This window comes from Acipenser ruthenus, chromosome 1 (genome assembly GCF_902713425.1).
Source record: "Acipenser ruthenus chromosome 1, fAciRut3.2 maternal haplotype, whole genome shotgun sequence".
In the NCBI taxonomy this organism is placed as follows: Eukaryota; Metazoa; Chordata; class Actinopteri; order Acipenseriformes; family Acipenseridae; genus Acipenser; species Acipenser ruthenus.
This window is the reverse complement of record NC_081189.1, coordinates 10,256,841-10,283,783: the sequence shown is the minus strand read 5'-3', so window position 1 is coordinate 10,283,783 and position 26,943 is coordinate 10,256,841. Positions and strand designations below refer to the sequence as shown.

Here is a 26,943-nt window from a genome sequence, read left to right as displayed (position 1 = left end):
AGACATCACTGTGGCCAGTGACACTCCTCATTGGTTTCTCCCTGAGTCATTCTCCACCCTCTTTTCTGCCACATTTTTTTTTAAAGCAACACAAAGTGGTGCTGACAATGCAGCCTCCCCATATGGATTAGATGGCACATTAAAAGTTCTTTCCCACAATTCATGCATTTGTGAAGCCAGATGTGTCTCTGAATCTTTGGTCACGCTTGAGTTCCAGTAAGACAGTTTTCACTGCCAAGCCTCATTGTACTGGTGGGACTTCAGTAGGGGTAAGAAACAGGTCATCCTCAACTTTGTCCTCCATTCTCCTTTTTTTTTTTGTGAAGAAAGTTCAGCCGTGAAGGAACTAGGAGCTTCTGAATTTACTTGAGCTGATGTCATCACAGGATGTGCAAGCAATATGTTATTATTAAATGCTGTGATGTGAACAATATGTGCCCTGCAGCCCAGCTAATTTAGTATTTAAGAATACAACCCTTCAAAATGATTTTTTTTTCTACGAATTGTGTTCAGCAGGATATCCATTTCAGCTTTCATTGAAGAACATAAACAAATATGCTCTTCAATTGGCTAACATTAACAGTTGGCTAACATTCAAATGGTACAATGACGTCTCAGTATTCAAGTGTTACAGAACACCCTGCTGTGTTTACAAGAAATGCATCAATGTACCTTTGCTGTATTCTGTGTGGTCTGTATCACAGCATATCTCTTTTTAACATAATCACCATTTAGTTGATATTTTATTCACACACCATGGTTCATTAATCACAAATGAAGAATTCCTCTTATAAACATTTCAGTCAAACCCCTGCAGCAATGCTTATGTCATGTTCCCTCAATACACCACTCGTTTCAACCAGAGCACTAGCACTGTCGTAAGAGTAAAATATACATGAAAAATACAAAAAAACAAAATACTAAGAGATTAAGTGTTACTACTAACAGCCAATACAGTAAGTTAAGTTACAAGAATATGTTATTCATCAGCAGACTATATACATAGGCACCTTATTTGTTATTGCATATATCAGCCAGTAGAATATTACATATAGATATGTAATGTGTCTCATAATTACGCTTTCAATCTTGACGTTTTGTTTCAGCAGTTATTCAGAGCATGTGAACGACTGATTAATCAATTTGTCACATATCAAGCAACAATCATCTGCACCCAAAACATTCAGTTACATTGTAAAAGATCAGGACAACAGCAGCTGCATACTAAATGACTTTGACTTTAAATTGCCACGACCTTTAGTTTAGGAAAGATAACAGTTTTCAGATTTAGTAGTATACCAATTAAAAGCAGCTTTGCAGATTATTAACAGTTACAGAAATGGAAGTGGATTTGTGTATGATCAAGCTGGCGAAGGACTTGAATGTACAGTACTAGGCACTCTGTTCCACTAATTAGGGACTTTGCATGAGGAACAGTGTTTTTACAAAACAACTTTATATCTTTTGGAAATGAGAAGTCATGCCTTACTATGTGATAATGAGATGTTCAGTGCTCAGGTCAAGTACATGTCTGTTTGATGTTGCACGCATACCTGTGATGTGTGAATAAAAAAACAAAACAAAAAACAATCCGAGAATATGCCGAAAAACAACCCTTCAGTACAGTATTTGAATGTGCATGCACCGCTGGCATGAACTCTTGCTGCACTATGGACTGCAAACATCTGTGTATGGAGGACTATCGGCACGGGTAGAAGTGAACACACAGAGGCAGGTTCACATGGCGTTTACAGCAGTTTACACTGGTGTTCTGCAGTCCTCATGTGCATGGCTCTTTACCTGGGAGGGGGGGATTGCTCGACAGCATTGCATCACTTTAGTTTCAGTGACACTGTTTTAAAGTGTTGTGACAGAGATCGAACGATTCTTGGTGTTAGATCTCCCTCCCGACCTGTGAGGTCGCTGTGTAAAAGGAACAGAGTACCCTTAACTAATTGGCACGACAATTTATTCCTTAGGGTAGGTGGAAGTCGGTCATTTAGGAAGGGGGCTGAGCTACAGTACCCAAACTCAGTGACCCGGACGGTAAACGGCGTGGCATCTGAGGATTGGAGGAGCGGATGCGCTCGTTAACTTAGGGGTCATGAGCGAGGGTATAAATAGGGGACATAGTGTAAGTGATCTGTTCCTTTGTAAATGGTTAGATCAAACCTAGAAGGAGAATCCTGTGCTGCCAAAACGTGAGTGTTGTGTTTTAGTTTGTTTAAGTAAAAACTGTTTGTTTGTTATTTTAGACTGCTTCTAAAAGATCCGGATGTGTTACTATTCAGCCAGCATCAAACCCGGACACCACCAACACTTTCCCTTTGTTACTGGAGAACTGTCTTGCACCACGAGCACTAATATCACTCACTGTTAACTGTGTTTGTGTTTTGTGTTTCGTGTGGATATAATAGAACTGGGATTTTTGGTTACGGGTCAAACCTGGGGATTACAATTACTGAGTGATACAAGCCGCTGTATCACTCCATCATTATTATTTACATGTGTTTGCCATAAGGCTCTGGACATTTTTAAATAAATCAGTAAACACCCTTGCACCTGAAAATCATTGTTCGTTTTGTATCCACTCTGCACTGCATGCGCCTGTAATCACGTTGTCACAAGTATAACAGTCAGTTTTGTAACCATTTGATTATAATGGGGAATGGAGGTGTCATGGGCTAGTGCCCACCTGATGACTCCTGGGGGCCCAACCTGCCCATTCCAGATGGTTGCCATGCTGAGGTGCTACAGCCATTAACACAGGGCCAATAGGAAATCCATGTTAACTTGCTGAGGAAAAGCGCTGAAGACTCATATATTACAGGGAAGCTACGTCTTGGTTGGCCCCCACCACTACTGTCTCATTCAGTCATGGTAAAAGCTGTGTCCAATATTAGCATAAAGTAAATAACAGCCACTCTCATGTAATAACAATCTTAAACATCCTTGAGTTTGGTGGAGGCTCGTCTGCTTTGAGTTGAAGAGTGCTACTGTACGTGTTAGAATAATGTTAACTGTCGTTAATCTTAACTAAACACACAAGGAAAGAAATACTGCAGGGGTCTAAAGTCTCTATCTGAATTAAACTCCTGGGGCTAAAGTCTATAGAACCAGAAATAATTTCATGGTGAATTAAGATATAATTAGGCAGTATGGACTTTTTAAAACCATCCATATATTTTGCCAGATAGGGAACAACCAATTGACCTCAAGCACAAATGCAGCCAGACCGTAATTAAAATTAAGCCTTGCACTACAGATGAGGAGTAATCATAACATGATGTCATTATGACCCAGATCAACTCAACCTGTAGCACTGAAAATGATGCTATTAAATTAAATGACACTGAATAATGAAACTACATATTGAGCAACGGGTGTAATTCTACCAAACTCTGACAGTCTATTTTAACTTCTACTTTGATTTAAGATGGGGTTTTTTTGCACTGGGACAAATGAAAGGACGTTTTAAGAAATGTCTGTGGTTTAGTTTACATATGATGGGCCATATTTGGATTTTATTGTGTGTTTTCAAAAAGAAGCACAGTACAGTAATTTTAACAATATTAAGCTAGCAAGAAGCTACTCAGAACAGTAATTAAACTGCTCCTTAATTTACACCATTATAATCTTTCCTTTCCTCTCAGAAAATATACTTTTGCCTTTGCACTTGTTTCACAATATGTCCAAGCATGTAAGCTATGGGACAAAAACAAATTAAAAACATGCAACTAAATAAGGGGAAAAGATATTAAAGAATATCTGATAGTACAGTATTATACCCAAATTGTGCAATTAAATACCCACCAGCCCATGTGGTGTACAGACGATCCACCGGCCCTCACCTTGTGTATACAGCACCTCAGAGTGTATACTGTGTCTGATACCAATGATGATGTTGACGCAGAGGTCTGTGTTCTCAATCGGAATCTAGGCTCAGCGGACAGCCTGGACGCAGAGGTCTGTGTTCTCAATCGGAATCTAGGCTCAGCGGACAGCCTGAACGCAGAGGTCTGTGTTCTCAATCGGAATCTAGGCTCAGCGGACAGTCTGGACACAGAGGTCTGTGTTCTCAATCGGAATCTAGGCTCAGCGGACAGCCTGAACGCAGAGGTCTGTGTTCTCAATCGAAATCTAGGCTCAGCGGACAGCCTGAACGCAGAGGTCTGTGTTCTCAATCGGAATCTAGGCTCAGCGGACAGCCTGGACGCAGAGGTCTGTGTTCTCAATCGGAATCTAGGCTCAGCGGACAGCCTGGACGCAGAGGTCTGTGTTCTCAATCGGAATCTAGGCTCAGCGGACAGCCTGGACGCAGAGGTCTGTGTTCTCAATCGGAATCTAGGCTCAGCAGACAGCCTGGACGCAGAGGTCTGTGTTCTCAATCGGAATCTAGGCTCAGCGGACAGCCTGAACGCAGAGGTCTGTGTTCTCAATCGGAATCTAGGCTCAGCGGATAGCCTGGACGCAGAGAGAGGTCTGTGTTCTTAGGCTGCCGATGCCTTCATTTTTAATGCAGACCAGTGGTAACGATGTTGGATAGAGAATGCAAACCACAGTACAAATGGAGCTGACTTTACCATTGCTTGCAAAGCTGTTACATTGTTTTCCAATGTGTGTGTTTGCAGTTTGATTTCTTGTTTTACTTTTGTTGTTTTCTTTTTATACTTGCAGAAACTTCAGCAGGAGAACGTACAGCTGAAACAGGAACTTGAAGACCTAAAGTAAGACATCTGTGGTGTTTTCAAGATTTGCTGACACTTTTTAAACATTTTTTGCACACAATTAAAATATACTGAATAAAAAGGACAATTTTGCAGTCTTGCAAAGGGTGTTTAAAAGCAAATCATGGCTTTTTCTTGAGTAAAAAATGTGGTCACTTTTGCAACCCTCTGTAACTAGTTCAAAGCTAGTGGGCCTTTACTCACAAAGCTTTAACACACAAGATATAGAACGTTTGTTTTTTATGTCAAAAATAATGACTGGTATTCATGACTTTTTCTAGTATTGTTAAATAAAGCCTACAGGAGCCCACCTTATAACAGCTTCTGGATATTACTTCATAAAAACAGACTTCTTTAAATTAAATTGTTCACAATAGGGCCCTCAAAATCAGTTATTTCTATTGAATGACCCAATACTTGTTATTATAGTTTGACAACAATAAAACTTGATTTGTGGTACAAAACATGGCAAATGACTGTAGAATTATTTGATGCTGCCTATTGTAAGGGTGTAAATGGTGTATTGAATTTATCACATTAAAGAGAGAGAGAGAGAGAGAGAGAGAGAGAGAGAGACAGACAGACAGACAGACAGACAGACAGACAGACAGACAGACAGACAGACAGACAGACAGACAGACAGAGAGCATCTGATTCTTTTACTACATTTGCAGTCTTTATGTCTCTCTAATGACGTTTTGATAGCTAACATACTTTGGGAGAAAAAAAACCAATCCACAGAATGAAAAAACTAAGTGTTTCACTTTATTGGAACACGAAACAGAAATGGTTTACAATATATTTATGAATCGTTTGTGAATACATCCAGGAAATGTGAATTTATGGTCGCAAACCCATCCAATACCTGTATTTAGATACAACATTCCGCTATGTACATCATGCTGTTTAAATGGACCAAAGCCATTAGGGAAGTCTTGATACTTTTTTAATATACAGTATTAGTGATTATTTTCATCCTTTAAGTGACGAAAACACAAGGAGTTTGTTAGCTATGATTAAATTATATGATGATACCATCACTCCATGTTTAAAAAACAAATGTGTGTTTTAAGGTTCTGCCACTAGACTTATGCAACATAAACAGTATGTTTTAAAGTGTCTGTATGTGCACATGTCCGCTTCATAGGTCTGCACAAAGATGGTACATGTTGTAATAGACTCCTTGCTGTCAGCAACAAGACAGGATGTGGGGAAGCAATTAAAAAGGCAAACAGGATGTTTGGCTACTTCGTCAAAAGTGTAATATGTTGTTTAATTCTGGTCTGGTCATTGTGGCCTTAGAAATCAACCAAAACAATCCCAGGGCTTCAATGGATGAGCTGTGAAGATAGGGTGAGGGATTTCAATGGATGAGCTGTGAAGATAGGGTGAGGGATTTCAATGGATGAGCTGTGAAGATAGGGTGAGGGATTTCAATGGATGAGCTGTGAAGATAGGTTGAGGGATTTCAATGGATGAGCTGTGAAGATAGGGTGAGGGATTTCAATGGATGAGCTGTGAAGATAGGTGAGGGATTTCAATGGATGAGCTGTGAAGATAGGGTGAGGGATTTCAATGGATGAGCTGTGAAGATAGGTGCGGGATTTCAATGGATGAGCTGTGAAGATAGGGTGAGGGATTTCAATGGATGAGCTGTGAAGATAGGTGAGGGATTTCAATGGATGAGCTGTGAAGATAGGGTGAGGGATTTCAATGGATGAGCTGTGAAGATAGGTGCGGGATTTCAATGGATGAGCTGTGAAGATAGGGTGAGGGATTTCAATGGATGAGCTGTGAAGACAGGGTGAGGGATTTCAATGGATGAGCTGTGAAGATAGGGTGAGGGATTTCAATGGATGAGCTGTGAAGATAGGGTGAGGGATTTCAATGGATGAGCTGTGAAGATAGGGTGAGGGATTTCAATGGATGAGCTGTGAAGATAGGTGAGGGATTTCAATGGATGAGCTGTGAAGATAGGGTGAGGGATTTCAATGGATGAGCTGTGAAGATAGGTGCGGGATTTCAATGGATGAGCTGTGAAGATAGGGTGAGGGATTTCAATGGATGAGCTGTGAAGACAGGGTGAGGGATTTCAATGGATGAGCTGTGAAGATAGGGTGAGGGATTTCAATGGATGAGCTGTGAAGATAGGGTGAGGGATTTCAATGGATGAGCTGTGAAGATAGGGTGAGGGATTTCAATGGATGAGCTGTGAAGATAGGGTGAGGGATTTCAATGGATGAGCTGTGAAGATAGGGTGAGGGATTTCAATGGATGAGCTGTGAAGATAGGGTGAGGGATTTCAATGGATGAGCTGTGAAGATAGGGTGAGGGATTTCAATGGATGAGCTGTGAAGATAGGGTGAGGGATTTCAATGGATGAGCTGTGAAGATAGGTGCGGGATTTCAATGGATGAGCTGTGAAGATAGGGTGAGGGATTTCAATGGACGAGCTGTGAAGATAGGAGACTGTGTGGTAACCAGGAGGTCCCCGGTTCAAATCCCACCTCAGCCACTGACTCATTGTGTGACCCTGAGCAAGTCACTTAACCTCCTTGTGCTCCGTCTTTTGGGTGAGACTTAATTGTAAGTGACTCTGCAGCTGATGCATAGTTCACACACCCTAGTCTCTGTAAGATGCTTTGGATAAAGGCGTCTGCTAAATAAACAAATCATCATAATAATAATAATAATAATAATAATAATAATAATAATAATAATAATAATAATAATAATAATAATAATAATAGGGTGAGGGATTTCAATGGATGAGCTGTGAAGATAGGGTGAGGGATACTGAATGTATTTAGCTGGAACAAAGAAGAATGAGGGGGGACTTGATTGGAATCAGAACGAGATGACACAGTTGGAAATTAAGTGGAGACACTTGGGACACAGAGTGGTGAGGGTATGGAATGGGTTGCCTAGCAATGTTACTGAATCATTGGGATCCTTTAAGATCCAGTTTTACTAAGTTCTGAGATCAACCAGCTACTAGGACCTGGAGCAGCACTGTTGGTCCAGATGGCCTCCTCTTGATCGTGCATGTTCTTATGTTTTTATTGTGTGTGATTGTGTAATGAAGAGTCTACATTGGCAATGCTGTTTACAGGACTCAGTATCAGCAGCTGCTTGATGAAGGGAAGGGGGAGACGTTTGACGAGAGGCGTGTGAACCTGTTGAAGGCTCAAGTGATGCAGCTGGAGAGACAGGTATGATGGAGATGATGGGTGCGCTCTGCTGACAAGAACACCAGTATTTGTGCATTTTTTTTTTTTTTTTTTTAAATGAAATAGAAGTTTATTGGTAAGCCCTGTTTGTGGAATTGAGAAGTGTTAGCTGGCTAGACAGACCGCTCCCAGGGTATTATTAGAAGCTGCCTCGTCGCTGTCTCGTTGCCCAAGTGAAACATGCCTTTGAACAAGCTGCTCAGAATGTGGTTAGTTTACATGATTTTAATGTAGATTCTTATTGACTCAAACTCGCCACAGGAACACCAGCCAAGTGAAGCAAAATCCGCTGCCAAAGGGCCCTACAGTAGCCATTTTATATATGCCACATTTTAATAATCAAGCATATTGTACTTTTATGGCTGGAATTTTCCATCCAGTGCTGTATACTATGAAGATAAAATAGTGAACTATTTCATTTAAGGTATGCACAGACACAACCTAAACCATATTAATTTGACAGGGTGTTTCAGTTTGCTGTTAAACACTGCGTGAATATAAAGCATTTAAAGCAGAAGCCCTTATTCCAACTCTCTAATACCCGTGAATGGACAGGACCAGCACTGAAAGACAGAGTTCAGACAAATAGGACACATCCTGAACTCCTAAACATTGACATCCTTAGCCCCTTTCACACTGGCACTCCTACCTGGGTCGTACCTGGGTTAACCCGGGTCCCAGCGACCCACCTCAGGATGTGGGTCAATGCGCTTTGACCCGGGTTGAGCGAGACAAAATAACAAACAGCCACGCCTGTGTGAAGGTTTCACTTCCGCAAGGAACATTTATTGTTTATTCTGTGCAGCCATATATTTTTGTTTCTTGAAACACACCATGAGTCAGATGGCAGCAGGGGAAGAAACATTTGCTCTAATCAACATTTGGGCCGACGGTTCATTCCAGAGAAGCTTGAAACAAGCTGCTTCCAGGGCATTCATACGCACATTGTTTACTTGCGTCTATCACCCAGATCAACCCTGCTTCATCTAAAGCAGTGTGAAATCTCATAGCTGACCCGCATGACACCGGGTCCCGACCCGGGTAGGTTCCAACCTGGGTAGAGCATGCCAGTGTGAAAGGGGCTCTTGATACAGTAGCAATGCAGATTCTGTTGAGCTTCACAGGCGTTTACACTTATTGATTAAACATGTTCATATATTGGGAATTTTGGAAACCAATTAAAAAAGCCATCAGGAGAAGCCCTCCTTAGAGACCTGTTTTTTTTTTTAAATTATTTTTTAAAATTATATATGACATATTAATGTGGATGAGACAGCATGTGTAGAGTAAACGGAAAGCACTTTACATAAATAACCTTACACTGCACATGACACTGTATAATGATCGCCTCTATATTTGACATGCATTTTTTGGGCAATGGTTTACATTTTAGGAACAATTATAAAAATTTAACTCTTGAAATATTTTTTGTTTACACTATTAACAGCCTTACTCTTTGTATATAATGCTTTGTTTTTATTTTAGTCATTTTTTAATATTCATGATTACATAAGAAAGAAAAAAACATATATTTGGATTGATACAAATGGTCCCAGATATACACACATACCATTGATGTTATTTGTAATTGTTTTATGTATTTCTTTCCTGGCTGTTGCAGGTGGTGCTTCTTGCGGAGGGACTGAGTTCTCACGCCTCTCGTAACTTGGAGGTGGAGAATGCTCTGGAAACCCTCACTGACCGATTAAGGTATTTTAACCAGATGTTTCTAATAGAACACTGGTTCCACTTGGATAGCGCAGTAGAATGCTCATGCCGGATTGAAGTGTATTAGAGAACCATGATTTGTCATTCTAATATTCTTCTCAATCAGCTTTTATGAATGCCAGCTGCTGTACTGCTGTATGTGTTGCATACCCTTTTGGTGCCATTGACTCTTAGAACGCTTGAGTGCTTTGGTCACTGCTGCCATGGAGAGATCAATTGACTTTGTTTGGTTAGACCCCCAGAGGAAGGGCTAATTCATGAGATTGTATTAGTGTCCACTGCTGTCTTACCAATGAGGCTCACAGAATGTGAACGGACACAAATGACAGCGTCTTCACATAAAGAAGCGTACTGGGTCAGACTCTCCATGGTTCCAGTTCAAAGTTTGCATCACAGGAGACCTACAATCTACATTATGACTTGTTTGTTATCAGCTTTATAAATACATATTTTGCTATTCCTATTAGAAAAAAAAGTAATTTGAATGTTCCACTGGAGGATACCTGGTTCTCATTTCCCCTGTGATTAACAAGGTCATGTTTTTGTTTACGGACAGATCGCTCCTAAGCTGTGAAAACTACTCTCCGGAGGTACCCATGGCACGGGCAGAACTCACTCAATTGATTGAAATGTGTCGAGATGTCAGGCAGAGATTACATCGGAACAATAAGGTAAGGCAACCGCACTTTCAAAAAGCTGTTTAATAACATTCTAAAAACTTGCTTCTTGTAAAATGTTCTGGCTGTAGGTTTATACGGGTCCCTGGTTACACCAACAGGTAAGTTACATGCTCAGAGTAGATGGGGGTGGGTTCAGGTGTGAGAGGTAAGTGGTTTAAATGATGCTCAGAGTAGATGGGGGTGGGTTCAGGTTTGAGAGGTAAGTGGTTTAAATGGTGGGCTGCAGGGCAGAAGACAGTAGAATGGATTATGTTTTTGAGGCAGCACATCCTGTATGCCTCATGTCTTCTCATTTCAGTACTATAGCGAGGATCTGAGCACCGTACCCCTGCTGCAATGCCTTCTATATACTATGTTTAAGACTGCTCAAAGTACAGGGGTGCATTATTTGGGAATGGCAACAGCTTTAAGAAGATCTATGCTTGTATTTCAGTGCACACACTTTTGGAGTTTCTTCATTATTAATTATTAGGATAGGTGTCTGTTCCACACAGAAGGAAAGCTAAAGTTCCCCTCTCTCTGAGTCTGTATTGCAGGGTGCGCTTTATTAACTGGTGCGGGTTACTGGTCCTGGTCTTGTCAACTACTGATCACAGATTTAAGGTAGACTGTCTGCACTTTGTCTTACTGGGGTGTGTCGCTGGTACTGTACATGCTTCAGGAGAAAACTGGATCATTGAATTTACCTTCAATTTCTTCATGTAGAGGAGTCCTTAATGACAAAGCTGACTTTCACTCAGGTCTCAGCTGTGTTCCCTGTCAGGCTCAGAGAGCTGGGCTGATTGCTTCTGTGAATACATATGTGGATTTGCTGAGCCCTGTAATGAGGGTCATTGCTGCTGGAATATTTGTTTTTTTGCGCTGCCTTCTTTTGTCTCAAGTTGTCTGTCTCTCTATCTGTCTGGACTCTCTGCAGTACCAGGTGCACACGGGAAACTAGGATGATGTAACACTTCCATCTGCCAGCTAATAACATGCCACTATGATAGAAAGTCCAGTTAAATAATAGCCAAGGTGTTATTACACGCTTTATCATGTGCTTGCCCATAGACAATCTTGTATACCTGTCATGCTAAATTAATGGGATCAATGCAAGAGATATGCTCTTTTCCAGGGGCTCCTGTTCTCATCAGTGATATTTCTTTAGGTGTTGTGCACGGGCTTCAGAGAAGAAAACAGCTTGCTTTTATAGTTTCAGTTAAAAAACTTGGAGGAAACACAGTAGATTTGCACTGGCAGTGACACAACATGTGACCCATGGCACAAAGTCTGATAGCCTTTCCCAGTACTGAGAGGATTTTAAGGGCAACTGTACAGCCTTTTTGACAAGCAAAAGCATAAGATAGTATAAGACGGTGCCCTTTTGTCTGACCCGGCTGTGAATTACAAGTGCATCAGTGAATATAAACTTTCACTGTGGCGCTGAAATATTTGAGTTTTCTGAGCTAGTACATTCATCTTTGTCTTTTGCATTTTCTCTTTTAGTTATCACATCCTGGTGACTTTTTAAAACATTATTCAAAGTTTTCAGTCCCCTCACTAGAGCTCTCACTAGAATTGTGTTTGACCTCCAAGTCTTGTAGACCAGTTTGTAACCATTAACCTGCCCCCTTGTAGATGTAAAAAATGTATGTTGTATTTCTTACTGCTTGAGGTCCACTAGAGATGTAGTTCTAGTGTTTACTGTAATTCTATTTAAATTGGACTGTTCTGTTGCTGCTGTCCTCCAGGATACCCATGCAATGAGCTGTAGAACTTGCTTGATTTCTGTGCCTGATAAAATATGAAAGGAGGAATGAAAGAATAATACATAAATAAATAGTGACAAAGCTTAATGTGGAAGGAGCTCCTCAAAAAAAGTGTCTGAGCGTTGTTCAGTGGGGAATGTGCATTCTAAATGTTGCATGTTGAATATGCACCCTCCTTAATTAGGAGTGCCATTCCTTTTGTTTCTGAAACACGTTCTTGTTCTTTGCTGTATTCCCACTCTCTTGCCTGTCTCTCAGTACAATGATTTTGTTTATTTATGCTAAGGTTGAAATACTGGTGAATGGAGCAGTTATAATATTCTTAATCTGCATTGTTGCTGAATATATATGTTCCAAATCTAATCAAGTCAAACAGCAAAAAGATAGAGATTGGTTTGGTGCGCAGAGACCAATTTCAGTCAGTTGCAGTAATTTCCTTTATTTCCCTTGCTAGCCGAGCTATTGTTTCTGCTGATTTCAAACACCCCTCCAAGTGCAGAGTCGCACCAATCACCACAGAATGCTTCACTTCATTCTAAAAAATGTACCTACCATTTCACTGTTGATGCACTGTAATGACAAAATAATGGGGATATTTCGTAAAGTGCATGCTTGTCTCCCTGCTTTGATTTCACTCAATTCGCCTCTTCCCTTGCCTAAGCTCTCCGGGCTGCAGGCAGGTCGGTCTGTCACGCCTGGGCCCCCTTTGCTCTGTACACTTCAGTAATCTTGCCCCGAGACACTGCCCCCACCCCTCTCATCCATGAAGTGCCATGCATACTGCAATGGGTGTGCCGTGTACTGGGTGGCTGTGGATAGCCACATTGCTGACGCCACTGTGCTTCGGGTAGATGCATTCTGAAATCCAAAAGTACTGCAATTAAATGTATGGATATCCAATATTTTTCAGATGGTTATCTTGTCAAATGGAAATGCCAATTTGTCTGGTGGCAAAATGGGTGCTTTGAAGCGTGGTCTTTGCACATGAAATTGTTGCACACCAAGGGGGCTTGGTGGTCCAGTGGTTAAAGAAAGGGGCATGTTACCAGGAGGTTCCAGGTTAAATCCCAGCCACTGACTCACTGTGTATGACCCTCAGCAAGTCACCTAACCTCCTTGTGGTCTGTCCTTTGGATGAGACGTAAAACAAACGAGGCCCTATTGCAAGTGACTCTTGTTGTGATGCATAGTATACCCCCAAGTCTACCAAGTGCTTTTAGAACCCTAACACAGCACATTTAGCTTTTTAAATAATACATTTCTGAGAAAGAGCCTATCAAAGACCAACTTCTGTGCACAAAAAAGAAAAATCATTTATAATATGGTTTAGAAGGGGTCGAATTTTGAAAAGGCAATCTTGGCTAGATTCAGATGCAGTGACCAAAGTTTGAAACGCTTGAAAGGCATTGCATCTGCAACGTTTGGATGCCTGGAGCTTAGGGCCCCAGAATCATCAACTGCAGGCATGCTGACGACATCCATTATCAATTTAAATCAATGAAAGATTTGATTTCATTAACATTTGTGTTTATGCTAGTACCATTCATTTGAGTACAGAGTGGTTTGAGTGCCTATATCTAGTGCCGTTGATTTCATCAGGTTCTGAAAATCTTTTACTGCTGAATCATGCCTGAAAGATTATTTTGTCCACCTCTGAAATTATTATTATTAGTATTTGTGACAATGTGCCCCGCCCCTGTGTGTATTTTTGTGTTTTATGTTGTATGTTGCGTGTGTTAATGTTGGTGTATTGTTGTTGGTACACGGGATATAATGTGGGTAATGAGCACGAGTGTTTAAAATGTATAATTGTATTTAGGCACGGGGATTGCACTTCACTTCACATGCATTTATAATATATAATATGTGAGCACGGGGTTGCACAGAATTAATTCACATGCTGGGATTCAAGTGAATAATTAATTAGTAATTGAATCCCAGCACAACAGTATATATAGATGCACAAAGCACTCACTCGGTGTTGCGTGTTCGTGAGTGGAGAACGGGTGTGGAGAGGAGAATAAAAAAAGTAAGAAAATAAATCAATAATTGCTACGAGTGCTGGAAGCACCAGCACCGTACTTGTTTAGTGTTCGTCCACTGTCTGTCTTGTTCGTCTATTTATTTTGGCCCAAAGTGACATGTTTTTCTGTTTTGTTCAACCTTTTTATTTACAATAAACCGGCGCAAGCAAGCGCATTTACCATTTCATCCGTCCTGTCTGTGTTGTTCATTTCCTCGTTCTGAAGTCACCACTCAGCCAGACTGTCACAGTATTACTATTGTTATTCTTACTATTACTTCATCTATAACTTTTGAACACGTAAACGTACCCTTTGTAAAATACCAGTAGATACTATCAAAGAAACACACATTTTGACATAAGTTGAAAAGTCTGTTACTTTTAGTATTCCTTTCTAAACTTATTATGTGTGTGTGTGTGTGTGTGTGTGTGTGTGTGTGTGTGTGTGTGTGTGTGTGTGCCTACTCTACATTTAATAATACTTATATTCCCTACAAAATGTTTAAAAATATATATTTAACTATTTCATTTATATCAGCATTATTCAGCTATAGTTTTTGGATGCACTATCCCTTTTAGCTGTATTCTGTTTTTCTGTGGAATCAAATGAGATGTTGTCATCACTACACTAAAGAAACAATGACACATGACAGATACAGTGCACTAAAGAAACAATGACACATGACAGATACAGTGCACTAAAGAAGGTGAATCCAAAACCACTTTAAGGGTTAACTGTTTCAAAGCAGTGAAATTAGACCTGCATTTGCATTCACCTTCCACTGGGTGGCCACTGTGACTGAGAATTATGACTAACCTTATGAAGGTGTTTTGAAAATATTTGGGGGGACATGTATCAAGCGTTTATGATGGCATTAAGTCCATAGCGCCGAGTTTACGCTGGCCTTAAGATTGCCCCGTATGTATCATGACACTTTTGGCAAGTTAAGGCCGTGTTAGCCCCAAAATGCGCTCGGCCACTCATTAGCCATGCATTTTAAGGCATGTCAAGCCTTAATTATCTGCATGTTCAAATTGTAGGTGGGGCTCATTTGTAAATGAAGTCTGTGATATTAAAATTAAATTTATGAAGCAGCAGAACAGCTGCGCCGGTCCTAAAAGGCTCCACAAATAAGACCGATTTCAAACTGGTCTTATTTGGGCTCAAAGAAAAAGTCAGAAAGCAGCTGATAAGAAAGAGCATTATAGCAGCAGTCATATAGGGGCCTGGAAAACTCACAGTATTTTAAAAAGAAATTCACGAATGACAATACAAAAAATTCAACGAATTTCACAGTGTCAGATAACCGATATTTTATTAAAAAACACATTTTCTATTTACATTATATTCTACTGATGTAAGTTGCCTAAAATGTGTTATCATAGCTAGCTAATCAAGAACATCATCCAAAAACCAAGGCTGAAACATTTTAACATTTGGCCTAGTCAGTCTGTGCTGCCATAGCCCATTTTGAGGGTTTCAGAACACTGGCGCAGTGGAATTTTTGCAGTGAAATGTGCCAGCTTACACCGTGCCTCATTAATTTTGGGCCAGTTAATACATTCGGGACGGGGTCAAACGTGTGCCGCGGCAGAGCGCTACTTTACACTCCGCTAATTTAGCGCTGCGTCGGTCGATCTTGATACATGTCCCCCTTGGTCTTTGTTTTCATGGTTTATTAAACCTGGTCTGCCTTTATTTATTGCTATTTAAAAACTCAAACAGCCATCCGATTGAAGTGGATATCTAAAAGTGGGCCAAGTGACTCACACTTCTACCAACATGCATTGAAGCTATATATATTTTGCAAACCGTGCAAAGCTAATACTAAAACACATCTTCTCACATAACTACAGCAGAGGACTGACAGTCTGCCTGGCTATATGTCTTTCATTGCAGGTAGCTCTTTGTTTGTACTATCTATCAAACTTTCTCTCGAATTCAGTGTTGATCTACTGGTCTTTCAATCTTTTATTTATCTCTAAAATTGATTAAAAAAATATGATTCTGGTTAATTATTTTCCATTTTAGAGCTATCTGATCTGCCTCCAATGTTTTGAGCAATTAAACTGTAAATTAGGTTACCTGGGTTACTGAATGAATGATCACACATGTTCTTATCTGTATTTCAATCTGATCCATGTCTGAGGCAATACATTTTTCCTCACTGCAGGCCTGTGGCCCTCAATGTTTATTTGGACAGGGGCTCATGGGTATTTCTCATAATGCCCAGAGCGTGCATGATAATTCTTCTCTCTTGACATTTTACTTTTTCCAGAAATTAAAATACAGATTTATAAAATGTCACAGCGCTCTGGTCTCGCAGGAACACCTTGGCCCACAGCCACAGCATTGAGAACCACTGTTAAAGAATGATGCATACTTTCTGAAGGGGGGGTGGGGGGGCTACTAGATAGGGGATAGAAGAACATTGCCAAATAATGAAATAGTTCCAAAATAGTATGAGTAGTTGTTTTTTTTTTTTTTTAAAAAGGAGAATACTGAGCTGCTGTGTCTACTAGAGCTCCTCAAAGAGGCTGATTTTGTGGGAGATGCAGAAACTTTATTTTATTTTCATAGGAGTTTTGCTGCAATAGTACAGCAATGGTACTGCAGTGGTAAAGCAGTGGTACTGCAGTGGTACATCAATGATACTACAATGGCACTGCAATCGTACAGCAATGGTATTGCACTTGTGGGTCTCCATCTGGGTTTCATCAGATAGTTATGGCTTGTTAAATCACACACTTGAGTCAAAGAGACCACAGATTTGTTTTCAAGACTAAGAGATAGATGTTTTATGTGTAACGGATAGTAATATATATATATATATATATATATATATATATATATATATATATATATATATATATATATATATATATATATATCTTTTTTAATATTAAATCAACATTGAAATGTGTTTATATATGCAGTTTACCTATCATCGGATCCCCACGTCTGCAGCATAGTAAACTTAATATTCCAAGTCTTCATTCAGTGTATACAAACAAAAACTTCTTTACAAAATGAGTGAGAGCTACCCGTAACATTGTTACTGTATTTCTCTGAGTTGTTAATACATTTTGAAAATTGTTTAAGCCATTTTGTTAGGGTTTTACGTTTGATTCATACCAATTTAATTAAGTCATGAGTTACTACATGAATTTTTAACTAAAAGTAAAATTATTGTAAACTAAAATAATTCTTACAACAATATGCTTTCTTATATATATATATATATATATATATATATATATATATATATATATATATATATTGTAACAGAGCTGGGAGGGGGTTAATCCTCCCTGCATAAGAAAACATGTGCGAATGCACATTTGTTTGTTTTGCTTTTACCCCTGCACCTGGTGATTATTGTTAAATTAGAGCCAGGTGCAGGGTATAAAACAGAAGCAGTTAGTTTGCTGGGGGCTGCTGAGTAGAAGGAGGCAGAAGAGGTGTTCTGCTTCCGAGCAGTCGAAGATAAGTTTGCTGTGTAAACCTGTGTGGTTTTGTTGTAGACTTTTTGTTTTGTTACAGGTAAACGGCTTAGCCGTCCTGTGTATAGGTTAGGTTTCTGTTTTGTGTTTTAGTTATTGCTCGAATAGAGCTAGGTGTTTATTTTGTGTTTTTGTTTTCTTTATTGTGTTTATAAATTAAAAAAATAGCGCAACCGCGCTTTCAAAACTCCAGTCTGTGTGTTCTGGGTCTATTTTTAAAGGGGCAAAGAACCCAAGTGGCAGCGGTTCTTTTACAATATATATATATATATATATATATATATATATATATATATATATATATATATATATATATATATATATATATATATATATAATGTTTAAAGAAAACAGAAACTATAAGAAATTAATGTACTTTTTATACATACCTATCAAATTAGAAAAAGTTACTGTCAAAAGTAAAAAAAGTAATTTAACAGCTGAACACAAAACTGAATAGAAGTCATATTGCCCCAGATTAAATACAATAAAACAATGATTTGATGTGGTTATGTGCTCTTTCTCACAAACACAGAAAATATCACGCAGCCTTTTTGTGCCTGCAGGGCAGTATTTTAAGAAATTGGGGATGGATGTTCAGTCATGAATTCAAGGCTTGTCTCTCTGAATTAGGCAGCCCGCTTCTGTGTCCCCTGTTCTCTCTTTAATTGTTAAGCTGGTTTATGGTTATGTGAAAAAGTGATATAAGTGTGTACACTGTTCAATAACCGCAAGGGCAGCATGTGCTTTAATTCAAATTTGCTCATTCAAAACTAATTGTGTATGCATTAAAAAACCTACCAGCACATATGGTGTTCATGTAAGGGTGCTTAGCCGTCAATCTGTAGGAAAGCAGAAGTTGAAAGATTAATCAAGGGGGTCAGGTGTGTATATGGACAAGGGTTTGTTTTGGCAAAGTGGAGATGATTCCTTCTGATAAGACCCTGCTCTGAAATGGAATTGGTTGGAATAATTGCTTGCATGGAGCGGCCCTTTGAGCAGGAAGTCATTAAAGACAGAGCTGCTCTTGAACCTGAACAAAAGCCTGGGTTCTGCCATGTCTGCTGAATGGAGAGCTGGACTTAGTTAGTTGTTAGTTCAAAATGAAAACTGGATTTCATACTTGTGCATTTATACTAAACCGTGAGGTTGCTGTACACCTACTGTGTCTTTTGATCACAACTGATCTATAAATATAAACTGTGTATTCATCAAAACTGTTAGAAGACATTTAACCAGTTTTTTAATGATTTGTAAAAGAAGTGCTTTGTTTAATACATATAAACATATCATTCTATTATTATTATTAGGAGTAGTATTAGCATTAGTTTTTTTTAAATTAATTTCACAAAATGCCTTTACCTTTACACATGTCTCCCTACGTCAAGATTCACACCCAATTAAATTTCTTATTTATATTTTCTCCTTTATGTATACAGTGTGTATGCACTTATATTTGAATAGCAATGGTCCACACTGAGTGGCATTTATTGGTGCTGGACAGTTTTAACAGCTGTGTGTCAAAACCACATAGAGACTGCTGTATACACTAAGTCCCATACCAGTCAGTAAGTGCAGGGCTCAACTAGCAGGGGCTCAGGATACACACACTTGTCATCTAGAATGCAGTGAGTATAGGGGCCGCACTGAAAACAATGAGACATATGACTTGGTTCTTAACACTGGTGACAGTCCTGGTTTTTTACCAGCAGATGCCTCCAAATGGGCCATTCTATAATGAAGAAAGAGCAATGGGTAGTTTCTCAAATACCAATACAGTTTAATGTCAATTTCAATATATATTGCATTTTTGAGAGAAGAGTTTCATGAGAGAAAGAACTAGTTTGACTAACCTCATAAATACCCCATCACTACTTCAACACTTTAACCAGAGAAACACAAAAAGGGTTCTCTGGGGAACAACAGCCATTTCTGCCAAAGAGCTTTCACTGCTAATTTTGCTATCAGCACTGATTCAGAGGCTGTCAAAAGTTGTAATTAGATGGTTGCTGTCTTATCAGTTGACACCAAAAATATGTGATAAGGTAAAAGGTTCAAATGTACTCTTACTGATTGAGGAACATGGCTGATCTGTCTCTGTTCAGAAAGGCACAATTCAAATGTTGATGTTATCTCAATGAGTACTGAAAGTCGTTCTGGTGCATTCCTTCAGAATAAAGAACCCTTTTTTATCTGCACGCTGAGACCAGACTTAAACAATTTTGTATGTATTTATTTAACTTTGGTTTTCATCTGTTCTGTGATGCTCACCCTTATGAAAGGTGACTGGTTTACCACACAGAAAGCATTCTTATCCTGTGCTGGGGATGTAACGTATGTCACACTTTAAATGTGTCAAGTGATCCGGTTATCCAGTTGTGATGAAACTTGCCGAGGACCTTTTTTCCCCAAGCTCCTTACCTTTATGTCTGTGTGTACTTCCTGGGGTCATTCAACACCAAAGGGACACCCATCTCACTGTCTCACATTCTTTTGATTTTGCTTGTGGAAATATTTTTTTTTAAGATATTAAATCATTATTTTTGAAGTCATGACATACCCCTGACATATGAAAACTATACAAAGTACTAAAGCTATCTTCTTGAAACACAAAACTACCCTAGTTAAAAACAAACTCAGTACTGCAGGGCAAAAGACGCTGCGGCGCCGTTAATTTTCAAAAGTAACAAAAATAAAAGGTTTAACAAAAACACACTGCTCACAGAGCAAAATACAAGATTCAACAAAAACACACTGCTCGCAGAGCAAAATACAAGATTCAATAAAAACACACTGCTCGCAGAGCAAAATACAAGATTCAACAAAAACACACTGCTCGCAGAGCAAAATACAAGATTCAATAAAAACACACTGCTCGCAGAGCAAAATACAAGATTCAACAAAAACACACTGCTCGCAGAGCAAAATACAAGATTCAACAAAAACACACTGCTCACAGAACAAAATACAAGATTCAACAAAAACACACTGCTCACAGAGTAAAATACAAGATTCAACAAAAACACACTGCTCGCAGAGCAAAATACAAGATTCAACAAAAACACACTGCTCACAGAGCAAAATACAAGATTCAACAAAAACACACTGCTCACAGAGCAAAATACAAGATTCAACAAAAACACACTGCTCGCAGAGCAAAATACAAGATTTAAATAAAAAACACAAAAAACGAATAGGTCAGGCTGGGCAATCGCCTTCACTGTTCCTATATTTAGTTTGATTCTTAAACTCCTCTCGCTCTCGTTCTCGTTCTAGTTCTCGTTCTGTCCTCTCCTCCGAACAGCCCACCCAGATTGCAGAGAGCTGCAGGTTTTTATGCAGGTGACCATCTCCCGATTAGCAACAATTAATCACTTAATTAATTCGGGAGATGGCGATCTTCTGCACAAGGTTTTCAATTACAATTGGCAGAGGATGAGCTGCCGACCTCGCCTCTGCCAGAACACAAAATAAAAATAACAAAACAAGCTCACGGCTATGCTGTCATTTAAAAATACATAAATACAAAATAATAATAATAATAATAATAATAATAATAATAATAATAATACAACAAAACAAATACAAAATAATAAATTGCCCAGGGGCGGAGGGGTACCCTGTTCTAAAAATAAACACATATGTTAATGGCAGGGCTTTGCCCTGGCCCCTTTTCATGTGCAAGGCTCCTCACCCTGTCACAGAGCCATATTGAGAACTATCAGCCATATTGAGTAGCTATCACCTTGTTTTTCCAGATGATCAGAAACTGTGTATGTAATGCTAGTGATACAGGGCAAGTAGTGAGCAGTTACCCCAAACTGGATGTCAGGCCTGAAATGGTGAGTTCAGCACCTCAGAACTCAAAAGGGATAGCAAATATACACTTTGTAACAATGGTAGCGCAGCAGACAGAACCCCGACTACGACAGATATCGCATCATTCCACGATCCACCAAAATGTGCTATGTGTGCAAAGCTTAGCAAAGGCGGGTGTGCAATTCGTATCGCCCGATGCCTGGGACAACAATGTTTGCAGTTTGGTGGATCGTGGAATGACTTTTGCAATATCATTTTGTAGTTTCTTTGTTTACATGATGTTAAATAAAATATCTAAATGATATATATATTTTTTTAATTATGTCAAATTCTAGGTGATGCTAAACTTTTGGCCGTAACTGTAGGTCAATCTTTTTCATATTCAATATTTCTTGACCGTCTTTGCAAATATATGGTACAATAAAATGCTGTACACATACACTCTTTTCCATATTTAGTTCAATGCACAAGTGTAATGCATTGCAGTATGAAAAGTGATGGAGGGCATCTCATGATGGCTTTCATGATTAGTTACAAATATTCCCAATATGTTAAAGTTTCAACCTTTAAAGTAATTGTAGCTAACAAAATAGTTCCATACAATTGCTCTGCCATTGTGAAAGAAACACGTGTTATAGCAAGATGTGTTTTTCCACACTGGTTTCAAGAAAACTCTGTTTACAAGCTGTGATGTAGATGGCCTGTGCTTTCTGGGTCATTTCACCTGGAGAGTGAAACTGTCCCCACCCCTTCGGCACATTCTTTACTGTCAATAACCAGTCATCTGCTTCCCCTTTCGACTGCCATGCTTTCAGCCAGTAACATGCTTTGACCCAGAAGACATTGCTGAGTTGAAATGAACCAAGGAGTACAAGTGCAAATAGACAACCCAAGAAAGCGGCATAGAAACATAGCTTCCTTTAACCTAAAGTAGTCCTGGATATCATGCTTTAAAATTAAAATACATGTGTGCTATGACACGGGTTTCCTTTAAAGTGGCTCGCTTGAGACCAGTGTAGCTAATTCAAGTGCAAAATGGAATTATTGCGTTAGCTACAATTACTTTAAACTTGCAACCTTTATGAAAATAACACCCCTACGCCAAAGGAGACTGGTCATGCCTCCACACACCAGTATCCACACACTTATTTTTACATACGCCCACCAGGGGCGCTGTATCACATTGACCAAAATAGTTAATTTTGAATCAGCTGTAAGGCAACCAGTCTATTCTAATTAATTTAAAATATATTTACAGTCTCTCGTGGAATGAAACTGAATTGAATATTTAATCTTCATAAAGAGGGTCCCTACAGGGAAGTGTGTCTGTGACTCTGTATGGTGAATTGTATGGGGTGGGTGGCATTTAACATGAGTACAGAGCTTGAGCAGTTTATAAATGTTAACAGAAGCTTTTTGTCTGTCTCACTCCTAAAAGAAAGGAAATGACCATTCATTTTAATGGAGTATTCACAAATCTCACTATGAATTTATCTCATGAACTGGATGTTCTTACCTTCTGTGACATACTTTACATTAATCAATAAACGTTTCCTGCCGTTGGAGCAGGTTCTGTAACAGACGGGCAGGTTCCATTGTTGATAATGGTAATAATAAAGATTTGATATTCTTTTAAATAAATTATTTGGTCAGGCATTCAGTGGTGTGGGTCAGTCAAATGTAACTTTAGGAGAGACACATTACTAAACAGCTTGCCTGTTCAGAACTCTTGCTGTTAACATCGCTTTCATTTGGATAAATGGAACACTTGTCCGCTGCGCTGCCATTTGTTTTTCAGCTGGGATTACATTTTTTTTTACTACTTCATGTAAATGAAGTGCTCAGGTGATGGTTGCCATGTGGAATCAACAACTTGAAAGCTCTTTTTTTCCTCCCAAAGCTAGCTGACAGTTTTCTGGCTGATCCCACGCCTGCTGAGAAAAAGAGTCAGGAAAAGGAGTCTCTTGAGGAGCTGTGCATCAGTGCAGATCACAGCTACGTACCAGATGGTAAACTTGGCATGAGAGCCAGCGATACAAACAGAATCCCATTCCAGCCAAGCCATCATCCATCGCAGCTCACAATACCTGGCGTGGAGAAGGAACTGTTCCCTGGCTTTTCAAGTTTAAAAGAGCACAGGCTTTGCCCACTGCTGAGTACAATTCATCGCTTTCATAGGACAGGAACTCCCTCGATGGGCGGTGTGTTAGCTGTTTTGTGCCACATTTGCTGATGAAAATTCGACATTTTGACTTCATGTGATATTTTTTTTCTCTTCGTTTTTCATGGAGATAAAAATGGAAATCTATCAATTGTTTTGTTTCTTGCAACCTGAACTATGAAATGGGTCAGTTAGATTGTGGCCCTGAGTTTACGTTGTGTCTGTAGCACGGATGTGTTTTTTATGACAGGTCTGGTTCGTCTATATAGGAGACCAGTTTGTATTTTGAAAGATGGAGGGCATGGATGATGAAAGCTGTAACCCATTCATTTTTAAAGTATTTTCAATTCATCAAACTGTTTAACGACAGCCTAGGAAAGTTTCATGCATACCAAACTTTTATTCATAACAGATTCTGGAAAAGAATCTCTGAAATATCTTGGGAGAATAACTTGTGAATGGTTGTAATAAAGTAACACTGCATAACTGACCATTGCTATCCATTAGCCTGTTTAACATTCGTATTGTTCCATTTAATGAGAGGAAATGGTATGTTGGTGCTTTCAGTAAGAAATAACTCCCGACAGGATGTGCAGTAAGACAATTCCTAGCGCACGCCCTGGCTGCGTTGTGAGGCTTGATGCGACGCAGAGTGCCTTCAACCACCCAGGAAGTGCAGTAAGAATTGTCTTACTGCTCACCCTGGAGTGGGTTCATTCGCTTATAAAATGTCTAACATTTAAAAATGTTACCCAGAGTAACTTTCTTTTTGGCTAAAAAGAAGAAATCTATTATGTATTCTTCTACTCAGAAAAAGTAGTCCCTGAGAACTGTTTCATTTCGATATTTATTTTTTAACTTTATTGGCCATGAACGTAAAATTTAACATTGATGTTTTAATGTTACATTTTCGAGATGAAAGGACGTTTTGTAATTGAAGGCAGATTGATTTCCTGCATCTGAGGGAGGATTCACGGAACAGCCAGCCACTGCACTGGCACTTGGAGCCGATGTTGAGGAGGGAGCTTCTGAGTGTGAGGCTGTGGATGGAAGAGCCATCTTTGCGAAGGAAAGGATCCTACTCCAGGCTTTGCAGTTCATGAGACAGTGACCAATAATTTCAGAGGCTGTTTTCACACCGATGACCGGTAACTGACATCCTTTCCTTGGACTGTAAACCTGCATAAGACAACATGTGGACAGCAGTGCTGCGGATTGTGTGGTTCGTGTAACATACTGAATGAAGGCCAGCCTGCTCTGAAATGCAAGACATTGTGTTTCCGAGGTAATTAACAGCAATAGGTTCATGGGAATACCAAATTGATCTTTATTCAGGATTGTTTTAACGGGGTGAAGGTAGAATGATTTGGCATCTGGAGGACACTTTTGTAAATATTCTTTTAAAGCTGTTGGCAGGGAACAACGGATCACCAGGCTGGGCAAACATTAACCATAGGTGCTTTCACGGTGGATCTCATTGATATCTGCATGGCTTTCCATTTGCTCATTAGATGACCGGGTCACAAACTCCAAACCATTTTCATTTGTATTGACAGTTTGTCAGTTTGTGCAGTCCTTCCTGTCCACAGTGAGTACAACAGAAGCGATATCGAACCAGGCCTTGTTTAAAAGCCCAACGGCTGTGCTGGCAGAGAGAGCGGGAGAGATTTTCATTTTGTTTAAATCTGTTTCTGATATCGGAGGGTGGTAGTGGGCTGCCTCTTTGCCAGATTTTCTGTAATTATTAGCGACAGAGATTAAGAAATTGTTGGATGATTTAAACTTTGTTTCAGTTATTATGTTGACAATTCAACCCACAGAAACACTATTCAGAGCAGAAAGTGATTTATGCCAGTTCTCAGACCCTTGAGATCCTGTATTAATTTCCTTAAGCGTTTCTAACTGTGGATTAAAAATGCTTTTGGACTTTATTCAGTTGAACAGTTTTAAAGTCCAGACAATTTTTTTCATTTTATTTTTTTATTTTGTTTCAAGCAGTCATTAAAATCATTAATTGCCCATGAAGTTGTTTTTCTAGTGTTCTTTTCTGATTTTGTTTTCCTCAATTTCTTCTCGTTAATATCTCAGCATTAATTATTATGATATAAATAGATCTGTTTGTGAGTCAGTCTATGATGTCACAGCAGTCAATTCTTACTTCACGGACATGTGATCTTGTTTAGCCATCTTATCCAGGTGTTTTTACACACACACACACACACACACACACACACACACACACACACACACTCACACATACACACACACACACACACACACACATTGGTAAAATACTAGAATTGCAGTATTCATGTTTATGTACAGAACAGATATTGCTAAAGAAAGACAAATGTATCAGCTACTTTACGTGCCAACTTTCACCACTGCACAGTGTTTTTATAAATGTGAACCACGGCAGGATTTGGATGCTTGTGTGACATTCCAGTCCCGAGGCTTGTGTGTTACAGAATAATCATGTAAATCCTATGTCATCACTGCTCTGTTTATATACAGTATCTGGCTTTCATTTATCGGTGCTTATAATTACTCACCTTGCAGCGGCACTAGATTTGCTACAGTAATATAAATAAGTGAGTCCTGGCTGGCACTACAAGGTTAATGCTTGAAGTAGGCACATTTCCAGCCTGAGTCACTGTCTGCATTTAAAAATACATTTAAAAAAAATCTTTCAGCTGCATAACTGATTACATATGTTCAGAAATTAGCGTCATTGATCATTGCTGTATTTATTCTGTGGCTGAGACAGTGGAGCTGTAAGGGGGAAAACAATCTGATATTTTTGAAGGCATCTTTTTCTAAAGGCTTTTGTTTGTTTTTTTGTATACACTGTCATTGATTCACACCAAGCCTCCACCCTGTTACAATATAACAGACTTGTAGTAAGCATTTAAACACGTTTCTGTGTGGAAAACTGATATACAGTACTGTACTCAGTGAGGTGCAACCTTGAATTTCATGTTTTTAATTAGTACAGGCTTGGTGTAGAGCAGGGGTGTCCAATCCCGGTCCTGGAGGTACATTCCGCTCCAGGTTTAACAGGTATAAGGAGATCATGAACTACTTTAGGGTCTGGACGAAGGTTTAATTGGTTCAATTAAACAATTTACACCAGGGTTGGAACAAAGACCAGGAATGGAAGGGCCAACTTTGGCCACCTCTGGTATACAGAAAAGCTAATGACAGATGATGCACTGTAGACTGTGTCCTTTCTTGTGAAAAAACAAAAATGCCTTAGTATGCAAATGCAGTACCTTTTCAAATGAACTCTGTATTATAGTGTGCTTGGCTGTACTGTATAGAAT

General features: G+C 39.3%; 1 protein-coding gene across 4 annotated transcripts in view; it reads left to right on the top strand.

The window, feature by feature from the left end:
* The window catches only part of LOC117403614 (uncharacterized), a 94,922-nt gene that overhangs the window by 18,245 nt on the left and 49,734 nt on the right, over nucleotides 1–26,943 (top strand). For all 4 annotated transcript variants that reach the window (XM_058996730.1, XM_058996693.1, XM_058996779.1 and 1 more), the window contains 4 exons: nucleotides 4,678–4,727; nucleotides 7,840–7,939; nucleotides 9,579–9,667; nucleotides 10,242–10,356. In XM_058996730.1, coding sequence (XP_058852713.1) covers nucleotides 7,922–7,939; nucleotides 9,579–9,667; nucleotides 10,242–10,356 — 222 coding nt within the window. In that variant the 5' untranslated portion in view covers nucleotides 4,678–4,727; nucleotides 7,840–7,921. The remainder of the gene's footprint in view (nucleotides 1–4,677; nucleotides 4,728–7,839; nucleotides 7,940–9,578; nucleotides 9,668–10,241; nucleotides 10,357–26,943) is intronic.